An 18389-nucleotide genomic window follows, 5' to 3' on the forward strand; every position below is an offset into this window, starting at 1 on the left:
CTTAGGCACAGCAGGACCCCTTCGCCATGAGGCACCAGGCCAGGAGCCACCAGCCACCCCCGAGGCCAGAACTCCTCCGCTGCACGAAAGACAGACCCGCGCCGCCGGCGTCCCGTAACCTGTCCGGCTGTCAGCCCAACTCTCGCGAGAACTGAGTAAATTCCGCCCCCGCTCTAATCTCGCGAGATCAATCGCGCTACTGGTGGTGCTGCTCCGCCCCCTGCCCCGCCCACTTCCGGCGCCGCCGTTGAGGACAAGGAGGGAGGGCGGGCAGAGGGAGGAGCTGCGCCGCCTCCCCGTGCCCCGGGCCAGCCCCGGGGATGGTGTTGGCCGCGGGAGCCGGGCCCTGACGCCGCGCTCAGGTAGGTAAGGCCGCCCCTAATCTCTCCGGGCCATGGCTAACCCCGTCAGCTCAGGCCTGGGCCTTTCCCAGTTCCTGGGCCTTCACTGCCCGACCTGCTGCCCCTCCAACATCTCCCGGGGCGGCCCTGATACGCCAGGCCTCAGGACCCCGGCGACGCCGGAGGGGACCAACTCCGCTGGGTCCTCGGGACCACTCCCTGCCTCCAGCTGATCCTGCTCCACCGCAGGAGCACAGCGAGTCCCCCTGAAGAAGGGCTTCCTGGTAACGACAGCGGAGTGGGGCAGGGCGGCCCTTTGCCCCTTCCTTCCCTCCTCCCTCCTCCTTCCTCCGCTGCCTCCGGTCGCAAGGCAGCTGGAGCAATTCCGGGGTTCTCTTGCCTTTCCTTATAGATAAGCACAGCACTCTTCTGTCTCCTGTTTTCCCGGTGCCGTGCAGGGGCAAAGCCTTACTTTGCCCCTGCGGTTAGCAAGTTTTGGGTGCTTCCTCGCTCTGCTCCATTGATGCATCACAGAATCAATAGAATCATAGCATTTCCACACTGGTCACACTCCTCTTTGGTTTCTAGGATAAAGACTGAGGAAACAGATCTATAAAGACATTTAGATATTTAATTCACATTGAAGTTGATTTCATGTGACACCTGAAAGAGTTTCTCTAGTGGGAGAGGAGGGTGTTGTCTGCAGTTTATTGCTTTTTATTTTGGGGGGGAAGGGTCGAAGGGATGTTGGTGCTTTTGTTTTTTTCTTTTCTTCTTGTTTTCTTTTAGGAGCATGTGTCACTACTTCCCTGGTATACAGTATCCATCCTCTTTAAAAAGCTGTTGCTTTTCTAGGGGAAAAAAGAAAGAGTGTTTTGTCTCCTTTCTCTGGGTTAGTGATAGGAAAAAACCTACTGTATGCTTCAGCTGAGCAAACTGGAATTTTACTGAATTTTAGGGTTTGGTTTGTGTGTGTGGTGGGGTTTTTCTATTGTTTTTTGTTGGTGGTGTTTTGTATGGTTTTGGTTTTTTTTAATAGGTGTCTTGAAGCTAACACACATCCATCTCGGCTTCAGAGAATTTGACTTGCTTGTAGGTCTTACCAGAGTTTCATACTATTAGGTTCTGTTGTGAAATATGTTTTTTGCAACTCACTTATCTATTATGTTCTTCTCCATATCTGAGTGTCATGTAAGTGGTTTCATTTCTCATTCTTGCTCCTTCACTGGTGTTGTGGTGTTAGCTAGGTGTTTGGGATAAATCCGTCAGCTCTCCCAAACCTTGGGAAAGCGGTGGAGTTGACTTGTACAAACGTAGTGAGTAGATTAGCAGGCCAGAAGCTTATCTCCTGGTTTGTGAAATGGACAAGCCAAGTAACTGCTGTGGCTGTGGACCTGGTAAATTTCACTTCAGGGCTTGTTTGCGGTGAAGGAAAGAAGCGTCCAGACATACAGAACCGAAGCTGCCCAAGATAAATAATTTTTTTTTAATCACATCTTGTCATTTTTATGGTGTGATTGTCTTCACCTTGGTGCTTTACTGGACTTTGCCTTCTGCATTGTGAATACTCTGTTCAATACTCTGAGGGCTGATGTTACCTGAGCATGTTTCATGTCTTCCTAACTGCTGCATCATACCTATCTGGTCATCTCTGCAAACTGGTTCTGTGAAGGCTTTATGCTGACTTTCAACAAATTGGTGGTTGGTTGGTTTGTTTTAACTAACTCAGCATGACTGAAGGATAAACAGTTATCATGGGGCCTAAAGGGTATGGATCTTGTTAGCATTATGTTGGTTTTGGCCAAAATGTTGAGAAGAACGAGTTACCTTCAACTAGGAGTTGTACTGAAATGTATTAAGCCATGATGTTGCCTTTGGCATTCTGTCCACCTTTTATTGTAATTCATCAGTGCAGTTATCCTTTATGAGGGTGGACTGTCACAGCAAAATACCCTCTTCAGTTATCAAATGTCTGTGTGTAATGTTGTTCACTCTTGCTTTAACACTGAAGAGCTACTGCTGGACAGCTGCAGAAATAATGGCCCTATTTGCTGTTTATATTAATTTCCTTTCCTCTGTCCTGGTAGCTCACTCAAAAGATCACTTCCCAGTGCTAGACAATTATTCCAGGAACACCTCCCCTTTCTCTCTCTTTGTTTCTTTGTTTATTTTTTTTTAATTAATCATCTCAAAAGGTTTTTCTTTTACCAGTATGGATGAGAATGGTTGTAGCAGGTTGTCTGTCCAGAGATCTGGCAGCAGTGTTTTCACTGTAACTCTGTTGAAGGAGCGATGTCAAGCAGTGATGTACTGCAGGAGATGGTGCACCGAAATGGATTTGTAAACAGTGATGAAAGTCTGACCTTTCTCCAGCGAAACTGAACTTGCTCTTGGCCTAAGATACTCTAGTTCCCTCAGTATTCACATCTGAAACAAACTCTTATTCTTCAAGTACTCTAGGCCATCCTTGCCTTTATTTTTGTCATATTGACTGCATTGCTAAGTATATGATGGTAATTGTTGAATAAGGAATTAACTGTAACCTGTACTTCCCCTCCCTTTAGTGCTTTAGTTTTGACAGTTGACTTTGTTGTAAATATTTGTGTTCCAGATTGAAGACAGCAGTAATGCTAACTCTGGCAAGCAAGTTGAAGCGGGATGATGGTGTCAGAAGACCCCGTGCATCCAATCCAGCTTCTGACTCAACTCGGAGGGTGTCTGTTCGAGACAAGTTACTTGTTAAAGGTGAAAGGCACTTACATTTAAATATCCTGGGGGGGTTACATTTACAGGTGTGCTGCTAGTAAACAATATGAAATTGCACATAAAATGATTTCCAGAAGTATTGCTTGTGACTTAATACGGAATTTATATTGTAGGGTATATATTGGCATATATCAAATCTCCAACAGCTCATTGCCTGAGGAACACTTATTGAATAATGCAAAATGTGAAAAAAAAGTCTCCTCCTTTGCTGAAAAATTACTCCATCACTAGCATGTGTCATCAATTAAAAAGTGATTTAAAAAAAAAATCAATTAATATTTAGGCCATTTGGTTTTTTTTTTAATCAAAACTGTAGCTCTCTGTGATAGGAAAGTAAGTCCCAAAAGTAACATCAATGATCTGTGATCTTCAATGGTATAAATCAGAGGCAATGGACTTTAAAAAGCTTTATAAAGTAATGCAAAGAGGTATTTTTTGTACTCCTGGAATCTTTAGAAGTTGAATATGAAGCTGTGGATAAAAAGCCAGTACTCACTTTTGTAGTATGATATGGTCTGTTCTCGGAAGGTTACTGTAGGTTGTTACTAACTGGCTTGTCATTGGTGGGAGGAAAAAAAACCCACAACAAACTTTTTACATTCTGGGTAAGTGAGGTGGTTTGTGAGACAACAATTAAACTATTTTATAGTAAAATTTGGGACAGGTCTTTCTTGCTGCCTTTTTTTTTTTTTTCCCCTGCAGCATAGGTAATCTTATATTAAAAAATCTAAGTGCTGACACTTTGCAGTTACTATGATCTTAAACTCAGGTTTACACCATCTGGTTGATAGTTTTAATGCTCAACCTAGTAGCAAGGAAGACATTGTTTAGGTTGATGTTTCTGCTAAAAATGATCAATAGTGAACAGACAGCTGCAAATGTGTGAACTGTCACTATTAGGATTCATGCCAACCCAAGGAAACTCGCATTTCCTGCTCTTGGGTCAGAGCAACTTGAGATGGACACTGGTATGTTTGCCTGAGTGACAGGGCCCGAACTCTGGCATGACATACAGCTTTTTTGAGTTAGGGTAGATTCTGCCATGTAACTGTATGCTGGGATGAGGTTTCACTGCAAATGCTCCTGCCTTAGTGCACTGAGAAGTGCATCAACTAGGCTGTAGGAATGTCACAATTTTCTGTGAAAACTTGTGGTGTTGAAAGGACAGGGAGTTTTAATCAGTTTAAACCCTGATGTGGTAACTCTTGCAAAGGGCTTAAGTCAGACTTCCAGTTTGGAAATCCTCATTTAACTCCAGTTCTGAGGGGAAAAGATTTCAGGCAGGAGTAATAAGCTCTTTAACCAGGCTAAGCTACAAAGCCAAATGACTAAATATATATATATAATCTGAGAATTAAACTAACCTACAGATGTAGATTTGAGGGCAGAATAGCAGTGTAATAGAAATACACTTCAAGTACAGTGCATGGTGCCATAATAAATTTTACACTACCTTTAGAGCAATTGAGTTTTTTGCTCTTATGACTGAAACCTTACTGGGTTTTAGTTTGCAGGGCGAGGAAAGAATGCAAGCTATAGAAAATTAGTATTGGCATTATGATTGCTATAGCTACCATTAGCAAAGCAGTGCAGGCTAAGTATTGAATGGGTTGAGTCCCAAACTGATACATGTTGAAAGCAGGTCACTGCTGGCATTCTTCTGACGACTGTGTGCGCTAAATTGTGATCTGATCATGTGTGAAAGTTGCATCATATGGCTTTCCCAAAAGAGTTGTAGGAGGAGCTGTCAGTCTGCTTACGATCGATTCTGAACCAAAGTGGGACCTGACAGTAGAAGCAGAGCAGTTCAGCATAATTACTCTGAAAGTGAGAGTATGAAAAAGATCTATTTGGGATATTCTCTTTTGAGTTACTTCTTAAGCTAAATGTAGACCATCCAGTTATGAAAGTTTATAGAACTTGGTCCAGCAGCATCTACGGTGTTGAGAGCTTGAATCAAAATGGACTTCTGATGTTGATAGCATTTGTAGGTCATGTATAGATCTGCAGGAATGAGTTTGGTGGGAAAAGAACAGCTGCTTGCTAAAGGGGTGCATACAATGAAGGTGCCTTTTACTGCTTGATTGTATGAAACTCTATTAGACTTGTATTGGATGTAGGAGGGAGGTGTAAGAGTGGTTGTACTGATGGACTTAACAGGTGACAGTTGCACAGTTAGTGAAAGGCTCGGGTGAGTCTCCTGGCAGTTGGGAATTACAAGATTATCTGTTCTACAAAATAAAGAAATGCTGGCCATCAGTAAGGAAGGAGAGGGAGGAGATGAGAAAAGGCTTGGCATGTTCGATTGAGCTGTGCTGAGGTTATGCTGCTTGAGTTCTACCTCTTAACAGTGTTAGTAGAGATGGTTTTATTGTACTGTATAAAGCCTTTGAGTTGAAAGAACAAGGAACCACAGTCATATACATTAGGAGAGCTCAGTGATAGCTGTGTGCTTTCTGTAGCACACACATGGATCCATCTTGGCTGCAGGTAAGTCGTCTCCTGACTCAGTAGGAGAACAGCAGGTGGCGGATATGTGCGTGGTCCTCCACATGTGGTGTGCTGTCCTGGAAGCTTAGCTCAGGGTGATTATTGGCACAGTATCCTAAATCCCTCCAGCCTTGAGAGCTGGTACTAGTGTATGAACCAAGGTCAGAATAGCTGATTTCCAGCTCAAGTGCTGCTGTGCTGTAGAGATGCTTGCCTATTCCCGACCCACAGTAAATTGGTGATAGTCTATTGAAGTCCGCAGACAGATGTCTGCCAGTTTTACTAGAGACACTGCCCAGATGAAGAGAGTGTCTGGTTATTATCTGGAAGTAAATTAAAAACAGCCTTGTTTGTGTTGAGAATCCTGTCCAGGGAGGTATTACAGGATCTCTTTGAAGAATGTGTTGCCACGCTGATAACCCTGAAGTCCTCAGATGTAGTGTGCACACTGACTAGTAAATGCATCCATGACATTTTGTGACCTCAGCCACTGATAAGCGTAGACAGTGCATACAGACTTCTGGAGGTCTGGTATAAACCTGCTATGTGTCTGCAAACTGATGCTGCCTTGAAGGAGGAAAAATAACTTATAATTTAGATACCATGTTAGCTGTCTGTACTATATGAATGGGAAGAAAATTCTAAGTCAGTATCTGAAATACTCTTATTAAAACTGGAAGTATGTGAGCTATCAGCTGAGTGTCATCAGGCAATGTCCTTGTCTTTAGTGATGGTCACAAATTTCCTTTTTCTCCACTATGCCCTTTGTTAGTTTTTTCTGAGCAGTTACTTTGATTGCTTACGTGTCTAGTGTTGTTGTACAGTACAAAGTAGGGATTTGAAGCTTGTGAAGGGTCTAGAGCACAAACCTTAAGAGGAACGGCTGAGGGAACTGAGGTTGTTTAGTCGGGAGAAAAGGAGGCATAACAGGACTTTTCTTACTCTACAGCTCCCTGAGAGGAACTTGTAGTGAGGTGGGGGTTTGATCTTTCCCAAGTAACAGGTGATAGGATGAGAAGGAATGGCCTCCAGTTGTGTCAGGGGAGGTTTAGAATGGGTATTAGGAAAAAATTCTTCACAGAAAGGGTTGTGCAAGGGAGCAAGCTGCCTAGGGAAGTGGTTGAGTCAACACCCCTGGAGGGATTAAAAATACATGCAGATGTGGTGCTCAGGGACATGGTTCAGTGGTGACCTAGCAATGTGGGGTTAGTGGTTGGACTTGATCTTAAAGGTCTCTTCCAGGCAAAACTTCTCCTAGAGCAGCTGTTGGTTCCTGGCTTGGATTGGTGTATTCTTTGCTGGGTGAAAAACTGGCTGGAGCCCACAGAGTTGTGGTGAATGGTGCTAAATATAATTGGTGGCCTATCACAAGTGATGTTCCCCAGGACTCAGTTTTGGGGTGGTCTTTGTTTAATATCTTTATCAATGATCTGGATGAGGCGATTGTGTGCTTCCTCAGTAAGTTGGTAGGTGTCAACAAATTGGATGGGAGTGTTGAACTGCTTGAAGGTAGGAAGGCTCTGCAGAGAGGTCTGGACACGTTGGATCAATGGGCTGAGGTTAATGGTACGAGGCTTAACAAGGCCGAGTGCTGGGTCCTGCACTTGGGTCACACCAACCCCATGCAAAGCATAGGGCAGAGTGTCTGAAGAGTTGCATGGCAGAAAAGGACCTGGGGGTGCTGGTTGATGAGGCTGAACATGAGCCAGCAATGTGCCCAGGTGGCCAAGAGGGCCAACAGCATCCTGGCCTGGATCAGGAACAGTGTGGTCAGCAGGAGAAGGGAAGTGATCGTGCTCCTCTGGGTTATTTATTTATTCAGTGTACCTGAAGTATGAAGTGATACATTGCAGAATTACTGATTTCCAACCACAGTGGCTTGATGTCAGCATTCTAAGTCTTGTAACAGTGTATAGAAGCTGGAGCGTGTGCATTGATGGTGCCTTGTTTAAAACAATAAACAAACAACCCACCCCAAAAATTCAAAATCCGAATGTTAGAAAGTGGAAAGAAAATACACATCTCTTAATTGAAAAACTGGAAGTACTGGGGGCTTGTTTGACCTCTAATACAGAACAGTATTGTTGTACAGCTTGGAGCTAAGCAGGGAAAGCTATAAAGATAGATGGATATGGATTAGGAAGCAAACAGAATTATACAGCTAGAATTAATACTTGGAAAATGGAGATTTTGTCAGTGTGTCAAGGTATTTAATCTCTAGCAGTTAAAGATGTACGTTAGAGATCCACCTAAACAGGAAAGAAATCTTTTGATAAAACCACAGAAACTAGTATTGCTGTGGATGAGGATGCTCATTTCAGTTGAGGCAATAATACTTCCATTTTGTGTACTTAAAAACAAACTCCAGTGGGAAGCATATGGCTTGACTTGATGTGACATGGCTAATAAACAAAGCACTTCTGTATTCTGACTTGTTTATACGGGGTAGAGGAAGGAGCAGAACAATGTGATTGTAGTCTGTACATTATTGAAGATAACATTTATGTGGGTGTCTCATAAACCTTCACATATCAGGAGTCTGTGTTCCATGTCTATCCTGAGAATTGTCATGGGTAGGTAGAGTTATTGTTTGTGAAATCAGTTATAAAATAGCTCTGGTTGCTTGTGTTAGGCTTGGCTTTCTCCTCTTCTATAAAAGATCCTAAGCTGCTTCTGAGATATAATCAGTTTGCATTCAGCTCTTCATTCACAAGTCTGTGGTAGGTTTAAATTCAACCCTTGCCTTTTTACTGGTTTTATGGTTTAAAAGATCATTTGTAACTGCTAAAGCAGTCCGGTATCAAAAGCAGCACTCTGCAAATATATCTGCCACTTGGGTGTGCTCTGTAACAGATCACATAAGGTTTCTTGAGTTCTGTGTCCAGTTCTGGGCCCCTCAGCTTAAGAAGGACATTGAGATACTTGAACGTGTCCAGAGAAGGGCAATGAGGCTGGGGAGAGGCCTCGAGCACAAGCCCTATGAGGAGGGGCTGAAGGAGCTGGGATTGTTTAGCCTGGAGAAGAGGAGGCTCAGGGGAGACCTCATTGCTGTCTACAACTACCTGAAGGGAGGTTGTAGCCAGGAGGGGGTTGGTCTCTTCTCCCAGGCAACCAGCACCAGAATGAGAGAACACAGTCTCAAGCTGCACCAGGGGAAGTTTAGGCTCGAGGTAAGGAGAAAGTTCTTCACTGAGAGAGTTGTTAGCCATTGGAATGGGCTGCCTGGGGAGGTGGTGGCATCACCATCCCTGGAGGTGTTCAAGAGGGGATTGGACATGGCACTTGGTGCCATGGTTTAGTCATGAGGTCTGTAGTGACAGGTTGGACTCGATGATCTTTGAGGTCTCTTCCAACCTTAGTGATTCTGTGTCTGCACCTGAGGGTCTGTTGTCTTTCTGTAATCCTGCAGAAGCTCTGGCATGTGTCTGCACTTGGGACCTTTCAGACCTACCCTGGATGGCTTCTCAGAGTGGGTGCAGGGCCTTGCAGTGCTCTGGGTTTTGCCACTTCTTGGCAATAAGCCGCCTTGACTACGAGAGAGGTTCAGATGCTCATGGTGTCTAAGCTGGTGCTGAATGAACACTGATGAGCACCATTTTCCTGTGGCAGTTCGGAAGTGCTTTCGCACGCTATTTCAGAGACTTGAGTTATCTGTTTGTTTTGTCTCTGCATGCTAAGAAACAGTGAGGATCCTGACTGTGGATTGTGACACACATACTGATTGTCTGCAAAGCACTATGAAAAGATTTTCTTTACTGCTCAGCTGTAGTTACATTATTTTTTTGATAGAGAAGGCCAGAAAGATGAAGGGAAATGCGAAATGAAGCTTGCATTTTAATTTAGTGAGGATTTTGGAGGTCTTGGAAGTTCAGTGCCTTAGAGCTTACTTATGAACCTGTTAAACCATGCCAATAAGTTGGCAGTCTGTACAAGGGGTATTTTCTTATGGAGAATAGTCCTGTCAGTAGTATTATTTTAGTAGAAGTTACATAACTTAAAACATCAGAATCTTAATGGAGCTTGGATAATGTGGTTAAAGTGTTTGCGTTCTGACGAGTAGAAAGTACACAGGTGATTTCAGTGTCATGACTGCTACTGCCAAAGGGTCTTGGAATTTGTGAAACTCAGACACTGCAGCTTTGGCCCATTAAATGTGCTAGCTCTTGTTAATTACCAGTATTTATATGGCACAGTTACTAGTAACATCTGTTGCCTGCCTCAATGTTGCTTTAAAAATGTAGGTCGAAGCATGTCTCTATGTTTTTTTTGTCTTTAGAAAGTTCCTTTGTTCTTAGTTTCAGTGATTTCTTGGTGGAGTTGATAGAATTCTTAGTTTTAGGGACCTTGTTTTAGGTCACAGAACTTTCATGTGTCCTTGCCACGTTTGCACGCCTTCAAAGAAAGAGTAGAGTGCTGTCCCTTGCTCGTGGGTGTGAGCACTTTCATTTTCGTGTTTTCACAAGAAAACCCACTCATTCTTATGCCAAGACAAGGAAACACATGTGTGAATGCATCACAGGACATTTTTCGTCCTTCAAGGCAATTGTGGTGATCAGTAAATTCTCTATTGAACCTTGCAGGACGCAGAAGTGAGGTCCCAGCTCAGCAAAGCTGCTGCAGCCATGCCATTGATGGGTTTGAATGTGTTGTGTCCTTTGGTGCTTCTCTTCTTCACTGCCCTTTTCTCAGAACTGAAGCAAGAGGCAGGCAGGGCTTGTAAAGCTGAGCAATGCACAAGCAATAAGGAAAGCAGTCAACACCTTAAAATAAGAGCCATGTCCTAAACTGTGCCCTCTGGAGAAGATTAATGATGCCTTCCAGTATGAAAGGCTGGTGAGCTCAGAGGGAAAGGGGTGAGAGAATACTTTTATGATGGGTTTGTATAGCTCAGCCTTCAGAAGTTGGTCATATCTTCTCTTACTATAAATGAAATTACATATTTGGTATATTATAAAGACAGTGCTCTTGGAAAACTTCAGCAAAAGTAGGGCCGCAGTATAGTGTGTTCTTTGCTGTTTTGGTTAAATCAGCTGTGCCTGCTGTAGTGGTGCAGAGTGAGGGATGGTAAAGAGTGCAGTTGTGAACTTTTTAGATAAGTGTGAGTCTCATAAACACTGCGGAGACCAGCCAGGTCTGGTAGGCAACGATACAAGAAAAGTTCTGGGGAACTAGTGAGCTCTTAACTGTGTTCAGATCAGTTTGAATTCTGTGCCAAGAAACCACCCCCTGTATCCTAAATTGACTTACAGTTTTCTTTAGGTGTCTTTTTGAGAGTTAGTGTTGAAATCTGTTTACATGTTGTTAGCTCCCCCCCAAAAAACAAAGCTAGGAAAGAGCTAGGTTTGTGCAGACCAGAAAGTAAAGTTAGAAATCAAATGGGGGAAAGAAGACTACAGGAAATGCAAAAATATCAAGTTCCCTGGAACTTTAGAAGAAGGAAGTATATCAATGTATCTCATTCACACTTCTGTGAAATACAGGTAGTTGAAAGTAAGACTTCAACAATGTACACAAAAGAGGGAGAAGGCAGGGAGTCTTCAAGAGAAAGTAGCATGGCAGAGAAAGAGCTTATGAATAAACTTGTCTTCCTAGGAGCTATGCAGCTGTATGAGGGTATTTCTTTTCTGAGTAGCTTCTAAGTTTTATGCATGGGAAATACAATAAAAAGAAATCACAGTTGAACAAAAGTGCCTGTCTGTAGCAAGCTGTGCCCCCAGGGGGACTATCCAGCAGGCACAGGAGCAAAGTACTCCTACTGCTGCTCAGTTTGTTCAGCAGTGCAGTGGTTTGGGGAAAGTTGCTCAGTGGATGTAGTTTTTGTCACTGACTAGTGCATGTTGCAGTGCCAGGTGCCTGAAATGGAAGTTTGTCTTTCACTGTTCTTTTGGTGCTCCTTATGCTGATTTCTGCAGGCAGGACCACAGCTAGTATGACGGTGCCCTCGAATTAGGGTTTCAGTAGCTGTTTTCAAGTGTGCAGGACACTTCATCATGTCTGGAGGCTTCCCTATAAAAGCTGCTCATAACCTTGGCCCTGTGTAGCTGATGGCAGAAGTACATTGGCAGTAGCTGCTGGAGAGTAGTGATGCTTATGCAGGCTGTGAACCTCCTGTGCTTGTTTCCATCACTGGACTCTCACCTGGATTCCCTGAGGGGTTTCTGCCGTTGTGTTTTGCAGGCTTTGACATTCTGGCTCTATGTGTTTTAGTGCCTTATGTAGGCAAGTTTGGATATGCCTTTTGAAATGCCAATGCTCTGTGTATTAGAAGCTTTGATGCTTCAGTCTTGGCAGAGCTGAACCTCCTAATCACAGTAGGATACATTTGCCTTCTCTACAGGGCAAATGAGCATTTCTAGTAATGAATTGCATGGCTTAAGGAGAAATTTCAAGGTAAAACTCCCTTGCAGCTTAGTTATATTTTTAAGTAAAATGTGATTTACAGGGTGGCTTAAATTAGATCTGCCAATTTGGTCTTCAAGAATGGCTTTATGCTTGCATAAGTAACAGTATTTATCTCTCTCTTTTTTTTTTTTCTTCTTTCAACAGAGGTTGCAGAACTTGAAGCTAATTTACCTTGTAAGTATAGCATGCATTTTAAAGGGTAAGGGATCATCAAACTAAATGTTTGGATTGCAGTGCGAATGCTAATGATATTTGTTAACTTTAGGGGAAGTTGTGCAAAACCCTGCTGCTCAGGATTTGCTTTGTTGCTCCCTGATAAAAGATTGTAGAGAGGTGGACCTTGGAAAGCATTATAGATCCTTTGGGTCCTGAATTTAAGTGCTGATGGAGTGGTAGCCTCCCTCTCATGAAACACCCAAAAGATACCTGAAACTGGCAAGTGCCTTTATTGCCTTGTTCCTGGTTTGTTTGGGGTTTTTTGTGTGGTGTGTGTGTTTGTTTTACTTTCTTCATTCTGTCTGTTTCAAAACAGATTCTGATTTAGAGGCAGAGGAAATAGCTCTGTTCTCAGGAAACATATTAAGCCGACCTAGTGCTTTTCTCACTTCACATGCAAACTGTAACCTGATGTGTGTTAATTGTGAAATTGCTCATTGCTGCTAAACTGAGAATAGATAGTTAGGTTTTCTGTTCCTTAGCCTAAGAAAGCCTAGTCCTGTCACGGACAGAAGAACATATAGCTGTTTTACAAAGGGGAGTAAAGTTCTTACCTATCTGCATACGTTGCTAAGGGTCATTGTTGACAGTGAAGCTGAGCTGTTGCCAAATTTTCTTTCCCTTCAAACATTGACCAGAGCAGCATCCTTCTGCCATGAATTCTTGGAATACAGGCAAGCACAAGTGATTGCCTGGTACGCTCAGGGGTGCATTCAGAGACCATTGCTTTCTCTACATAACTTCCCATGGTGCACGTTCCTGTTTCAGAGCAATCTAAGATGTTTTCCCTGCAGGGAGAGAGGCAGAGCCGCTTGCAGCAGGCAGAGCGTACATGCAGACTGTTACCGTGCTGTGCAGTCATGCTGTCTTGTCCGTCTGCTTATCCTGAAAGGCAAAGCAGTGACTATTCTCTCTGATTATGCTGGCAGGTAGCTTGGGATGTTTCTAGTCTTTCCCCATTTAATGAAAACTTTTACCATTTCCCCTCCACACGCTCCCTCCCCCCTCCCCCCCCCCTCCCCCCCCCCCCCCCCCCCCCCCCGGATTATATTTCTGTGTACTGCTTCTGATGAGCCTTTTCTACTTGCTAATGATTCTAAATCCAGATCAATGCTTAGATCTTAAAAGTCAGGTCTTTCAGTGTCCAGACTGGTGGAAGGAATACCAAAGGGAAAAGACAGAACAGAAGCTGCAAAAAGGGAGGGCAGGAAAAGTAATTATTTAACACTTCCTTTCAGTATCCACATGTTTCTTTAAGGCAGTTATAGAGACTTTACTCAGTGATTTTTAACTTCTGTTAAACTTTTTTGTTTAGATTCTTTGATAGTGGGACACATCAGGGTTTGTCATTATTGCAATGTGAATGCATTACCAGGGTTTGTGTACAGCTCTAGTTATTTTTACAGGCAAATAGGCTCTACATCTCAGAAATGTAGCTCCTTGACTACGGAAGAGACCAGACAGCTCAATGGGTTAAGAAGCTAAAGGCTGCTTGACATAGATTCTAATGTATCCATTGATATACACATCCTCTAGTGCCAGCTTGACAGCTTGTCTGTGTCATAGTCAAGAAAGGCCAGTTTTGTGCAACTTGGTTTGTGTCATCAAATGCAAACAAAAGGCTGTTATGCTGTGAGCTTGCAGCTGTTGAACTGAAACCACTGACTAGTTTCATCAGATTGATGTTTAATTTCCACCCCCCCACTTGTGTTCTCCTTTCTATTCTTAAATTCATCTAGTCTGAGAATAAAAACAGGGTTTGTGTTGTAATGCTGTTCCGTAACTTTGGCTGTTAATGCATGTAGTTGATTGCGCAGAAGAAACTTGTTCATCTTGACAGCTGGATAGACATTTCATGGGCTTTTGGGTGAGGCTTTCAGTAAAGCTTGTATCTCATTATACTTTGCAGGTATCAATAATGCTTTGTTAGCCCAGGGCCATGGTGGCATGACTTCTTGCGGACTGCAGTCTGTAATCATTTCTGTTTGTGTGCAAATGTGTAAGGAAGAGATGCTCATTCTACATGCTGTTGTCTTCGCATGTAGTTACAACCTACGAGGTAGAACAAGTCCTTTGGTATTGCAAGGTCTTTGAGACCGTTACTCAATGGAAATAAGCTTCTTCAAAGTTCAAAGAAGTGAAGTGGCATCACTGCAGGTGATCTGTAGCTGTGTAGGGAAATGCTTAGAGACAAAGTGTAGGAGGGAATCACCTGACTGAAAGGTAGAGGAGTGAATTTGGACAGTATGAAAGGTAATATAATTGTTTTCCTAACAGTGAAAAACCAATTGTCTGATGTAAATTGTTCCTTTGCTTCACAGGTACATGTAAAGTGAATTTTCCTGATCCAAACAAGCTTCATTACTTTCAGCTAACTGTAATCCCAGGTAATTTTTGCTTCTTGTTTCTGTGTGTGCTGGTGCTTAGGAAGTGTAATTCCGAAAGTTTGCTCAAGAATAGAGTAAGCTTTCCAGTCAAAGAAAGATTGGCTGTAATACAGTGATTGTTTTACAAGACCAATGGAGAAACTGGGCTGGATTTGAGATCTTGATTCCAATAAAAAGGCCACCAAAATCAAGTATGTTTAGGAAATACTCAGCTCATTTGCTCACTTAAAACTTTTTCTCAGCCAAATGCAAATCGCCTCGTTTTAATTGCTGAGAAAATCTTGGAGTACTTCTAGAGAAATTACTGTCCTGCAGCCCTGTGTGGTGCAGATTTTTTCTTTCCTACTGATTGCTTGATTATGCAGAGGTGGAGAGACAGATGATATATAACACTGCTGGAAAACTTCAAATGTAGGCATGTCTGAAGTCTTTGAATATTCAATTATGTGGAAATTGGATCTTTTATTATTAATACAACTTAACTACACTGTGAAGCTTCTGCTGGCATCCTAAGCAATAAAATAATTTTTGGAGTGTACCATTTCCACCTAAGGCTCTTAATAGCTATCTGAAGTTAGAGTTTGCTTGCCTAGCTGTCCATTTTAGAATAGCAAGTTGTATTTGTGTTTTACAGAGGCATTTGCGTGGAAGATTATTTAAAGTTCACATTGTGGCAGTTTGAGGCTGTGCCTTTAAGAAAGGGGCACACTGGCTAAATGTTTATAAAATATTTTGGTATTCTAAACGAAGTTCATTGGCCAAGTTAAGGTGGGAGGCGAGGTTAGTCCCAGCGCGGCTGGAACTTTCTCTCAGTCTTCCTTTCTTCGCTGTCCCTCTCAGCTGGATCTGCTTCTGGGCTTCTTGCCAAGAGATAAGAAACCAACTCCCTGTGCATAGGCCTCTGTCTGCTGTGCTAACCCCTCTTTTCTACCTCTTTTCTACCTCTTTGGGGGAGAAGGGAGGTAGGGGGGTGAAGGGGGCATAGGGGGAAGCCCCCTCTGTTGGGGGTCTGGTTTCTGATTGTGTTTATTTGCTGTATATTTCTGTATATGTTGTAAAATACCTGTATTTGTTGTGTTACATATAATCTGTTTCCTTGTAAAATATACTCTCATTTCTCCGACTGGGTTTAGCCGTGGTCTCTTTCTCAGTGGGGGAGGGAAAGCAGAGCCTTTCCTTTCAAACCTCCACACACATGCACTTCTTATTTTTGCTGTGTTACCTTTTGAGACTCTGCAGCTACTTGGAGGATTGATATGTGAAGTACCCTGAGTTAGATGTGTTGGGATCAGTGTCTCCCTGCCACCTAATTCTTCTAGATGCAGTTTCTGTAGATGCTTATTGATGACAGAATTCAGATGGAATATGGCAGACATCCTGATGTCTTACCTAGAGAAATAATGGTTTACACTGAGCAGGGTGATAGAATTCAGGATCTTGAAGTCAAATGGGCACTAGATGTCACTGTTGCTGCTTATTACCCAAAATCAATTAGTACTTCCCCGGCAGTAGGAATCTTGGGTGGTCTTTGTTAACATGGCCATTCATGCGACTCCTTTTTGTGATGGAAAACTGAGTAAGGCTGCCCTAGACAGTGTAATCAAAAATAAATGCAAGTGCTGTTACAGAACTTTTAACCTCTCATTCTGTGCATGACAGATACTCGCATTCACTTGACCAATGTTAGTCTGCTTGCACCAGATACCCTTCAGTTTATATGATGCTGCCTTATATTTTGGGAGAGAATTGACTTGACAGGATTGTCACTGTGTGGGTGAGGGATGTCTTGAATTGAAGCAGTCATAGCTTCCTCATACTAATTCTAAGGTCTAAATACAGTCATTTTTTGGTTTGTGTTGTAGTCAGAAGACAGTCATTGAGTGCAGAGCATGGGTTTAGCTTCATTGCTGAAATGGTCTTGGGAATGAGATGATCTTAATTAACATTTTGTTAAGCTAAATATAGCAGCACAGCTGAAGTCTGTGCAGTTGCAGTTTGATGGAAGTAAACATCTATTTTCAGCTGTGTGTAATTCAGGTACAGAATCCTGTGATCAGCTGCATCTCAGCACAGCTCTCTAAAGGCAGAATGCAACCCATGCCAAGAAAATCTTTCTAACTCTGATTCCCCTTGTTATTGGGGATTTTTTTCAGAGTATGCTAAATCTTAGTTTTCTGTAAGATAGCAGAGAGACAGTTAAGTGGTTGTTAAAGAGTTTTTCTTGCATAAATAGGCCAAAGTCTTTGCTTGAGGCAACTATTGTTATAGTGTAGAAACCATGTTGCATGAAAACTGGCACTTCCTCTGGACTGTCAAGATTCCTCCTCCTGCCTGGAACACTCTTGTATTGAGGACCTGTGTTACTTCTAGAAATCCTGGTCATAAATCTGGTTCTTAAAGGAGTGCTTTGCAAATACCTCTGCTGCTTTCCAATTGTGTAACAAGAGCTGGGCTCAGTGTAGCTAGGGCTCCCAAGGCATGTCTAGTGCTGCCCTGCAGTTCTTACTGCTAGAGCTTCTGTAGTAAGTGTGAGTAAGCCAGGGTTGGTAGTCTGCACAGCAGAGGCTCTTGCTGGCTCACTTCTTATGGTGATCAGTTTCCTTATCTGCAGTTACAGAGACTGTACCTTTCTGTGACAGATTGGGTAGAGGAGTGCTAATGATTTTATGTTTACATTGTTTTTATATTCTGATTTAACATGAGAGCTGGAATTCTGTAACCACATTCTATAAGGAACCTTACACCAAGGCAATTTCTGAAAGTAGTCAGCTGTCAGGGTACCATGAGGTGCTGACTGAAGGTATTTAACTCCAGAAATACTTTTTGCAGTCCGTGTTCTAGCCTTGTTACTGAGAAACTCTGTTCTTGGGTGCATTGTTTTATGCAGTCACTTCAAATGTGGCTGATCTTGAAAGGACAGTGAAGGAAGTTTCTTTAGTGTTCTCAAAAAAAGGATTAATTTGAATAAAAAAATAAGCTTTACCATCAAATACTCTCAGCTCTCTTACTCTCCACTTCTCCCAGTAACCTTTTCTTAGTATTTAATGTTACAGAATTATTCTGGTGACAGTGAGTTTTAAATTTCATTTCAAATTGTAGAAAGTCATAGCAAGAGTGATTGCTTATTTCACATAAAATGCTGCTTGTCCTGAGAAATTCTGATTCCTTTACATTAAAGCTTTCTGCAGTGCACCATGGATGGATATCTAGTGGCACAATCTAGAAAATTAGGGAAATGGTCCAGTATTTCCTGAGAGTTCAAACGGATCGAGCATCACCAAGTTACCCGACAGTACACCGCTAACTGCACTTTATCCTTCACTATGCAACCCACTATAATGGCTTTTTAACCAGCTGTCAGAACTCCTCACTGTTTCCAAGGATCACTTCCCAGCATAAGCAGTCACACAGAACACCAGCTTGCACAGGGAGAAGTGTACTGCTGATTCAGCCTGGTAAAGAGGAAACACCAACTCTCGTTAAGGTTGCTCAGGAAGTCCAACAGCAGAGGATTATTTTCCTTGGCTTAATTTCAGTAGTTCCTTGATTTTTCTGGACTCGGAGCAAAGTGTGCAGCAGCTTTTTGTATTCCACCCCACTAATGTGAAATGGATGCCTGCTGATGGATGTGTCCAAAAAAATCCTCAGATTTAAAGAATGCTCCCTGGAATACAGTTGTCCAAAAGAAATATCCAAGAGCAGCACCAAGGGAGGAGAGCCTGCCAAAAGACTGTCAGATTCCTGCCAGTCACGCAGCAAGAGCAAAACCACTTTCCACATCCCTTTG

General features: G+C 42.8%; 1 protein-coding gene across 3 annotated transcripts in view; it reads left to right on the plus strand.

Moving 5' to 3' along the window:
* The first annotated feature begins 248 nt into the window (after positions 1-248).
* Positions 249-18389, plus strand: part of UBE2F (ubiquitin conjugating enzyme E2 F (putative)) — a 90059-nt gene continuing 71918 nt past the window's right edge. Inside the window, exons 1-4 of one of the 3 annotated variants that reach the window (XM_009900832.2) lie at positions 249-362; positions 2953-3086; positions 12144-12173; positions 14537-14602. In XM_009900832.2, coding sequence (XP_009899134.1) covers positions 2969-3086; positions 12144-12173; positions 14537-14602 — 214 coding nt within the window. In that variant the 5' untranslated portion in view covers positions 249-362; positions 2953-2968. Of the gene's footprint in view, positions 367-2952; positions 3087-12143; positions 12174-14536; positions 14603-18389 lie in introns of all 3 variants that reach the window. The other 2 variants (XM_054171868.1, XM_054171875.1) reach the window with 2 other exon arrangements.

The sequence above is a fragment of the Dryobates pubescens genome, chromosome 2, assembly GCF_014839835.1.
Source record: "Dryobates pubescens isolate bDryPub1 chromosome 2, bDryPub1.pri, whole genome shotgun sequence".
Taxonomy (NCBI): domain Eukaryota; kingdom Metazoa; phylum Chordata; class Aves; order Piciformes; family Picidae; genus Dryobates; species Dryobates pubescens.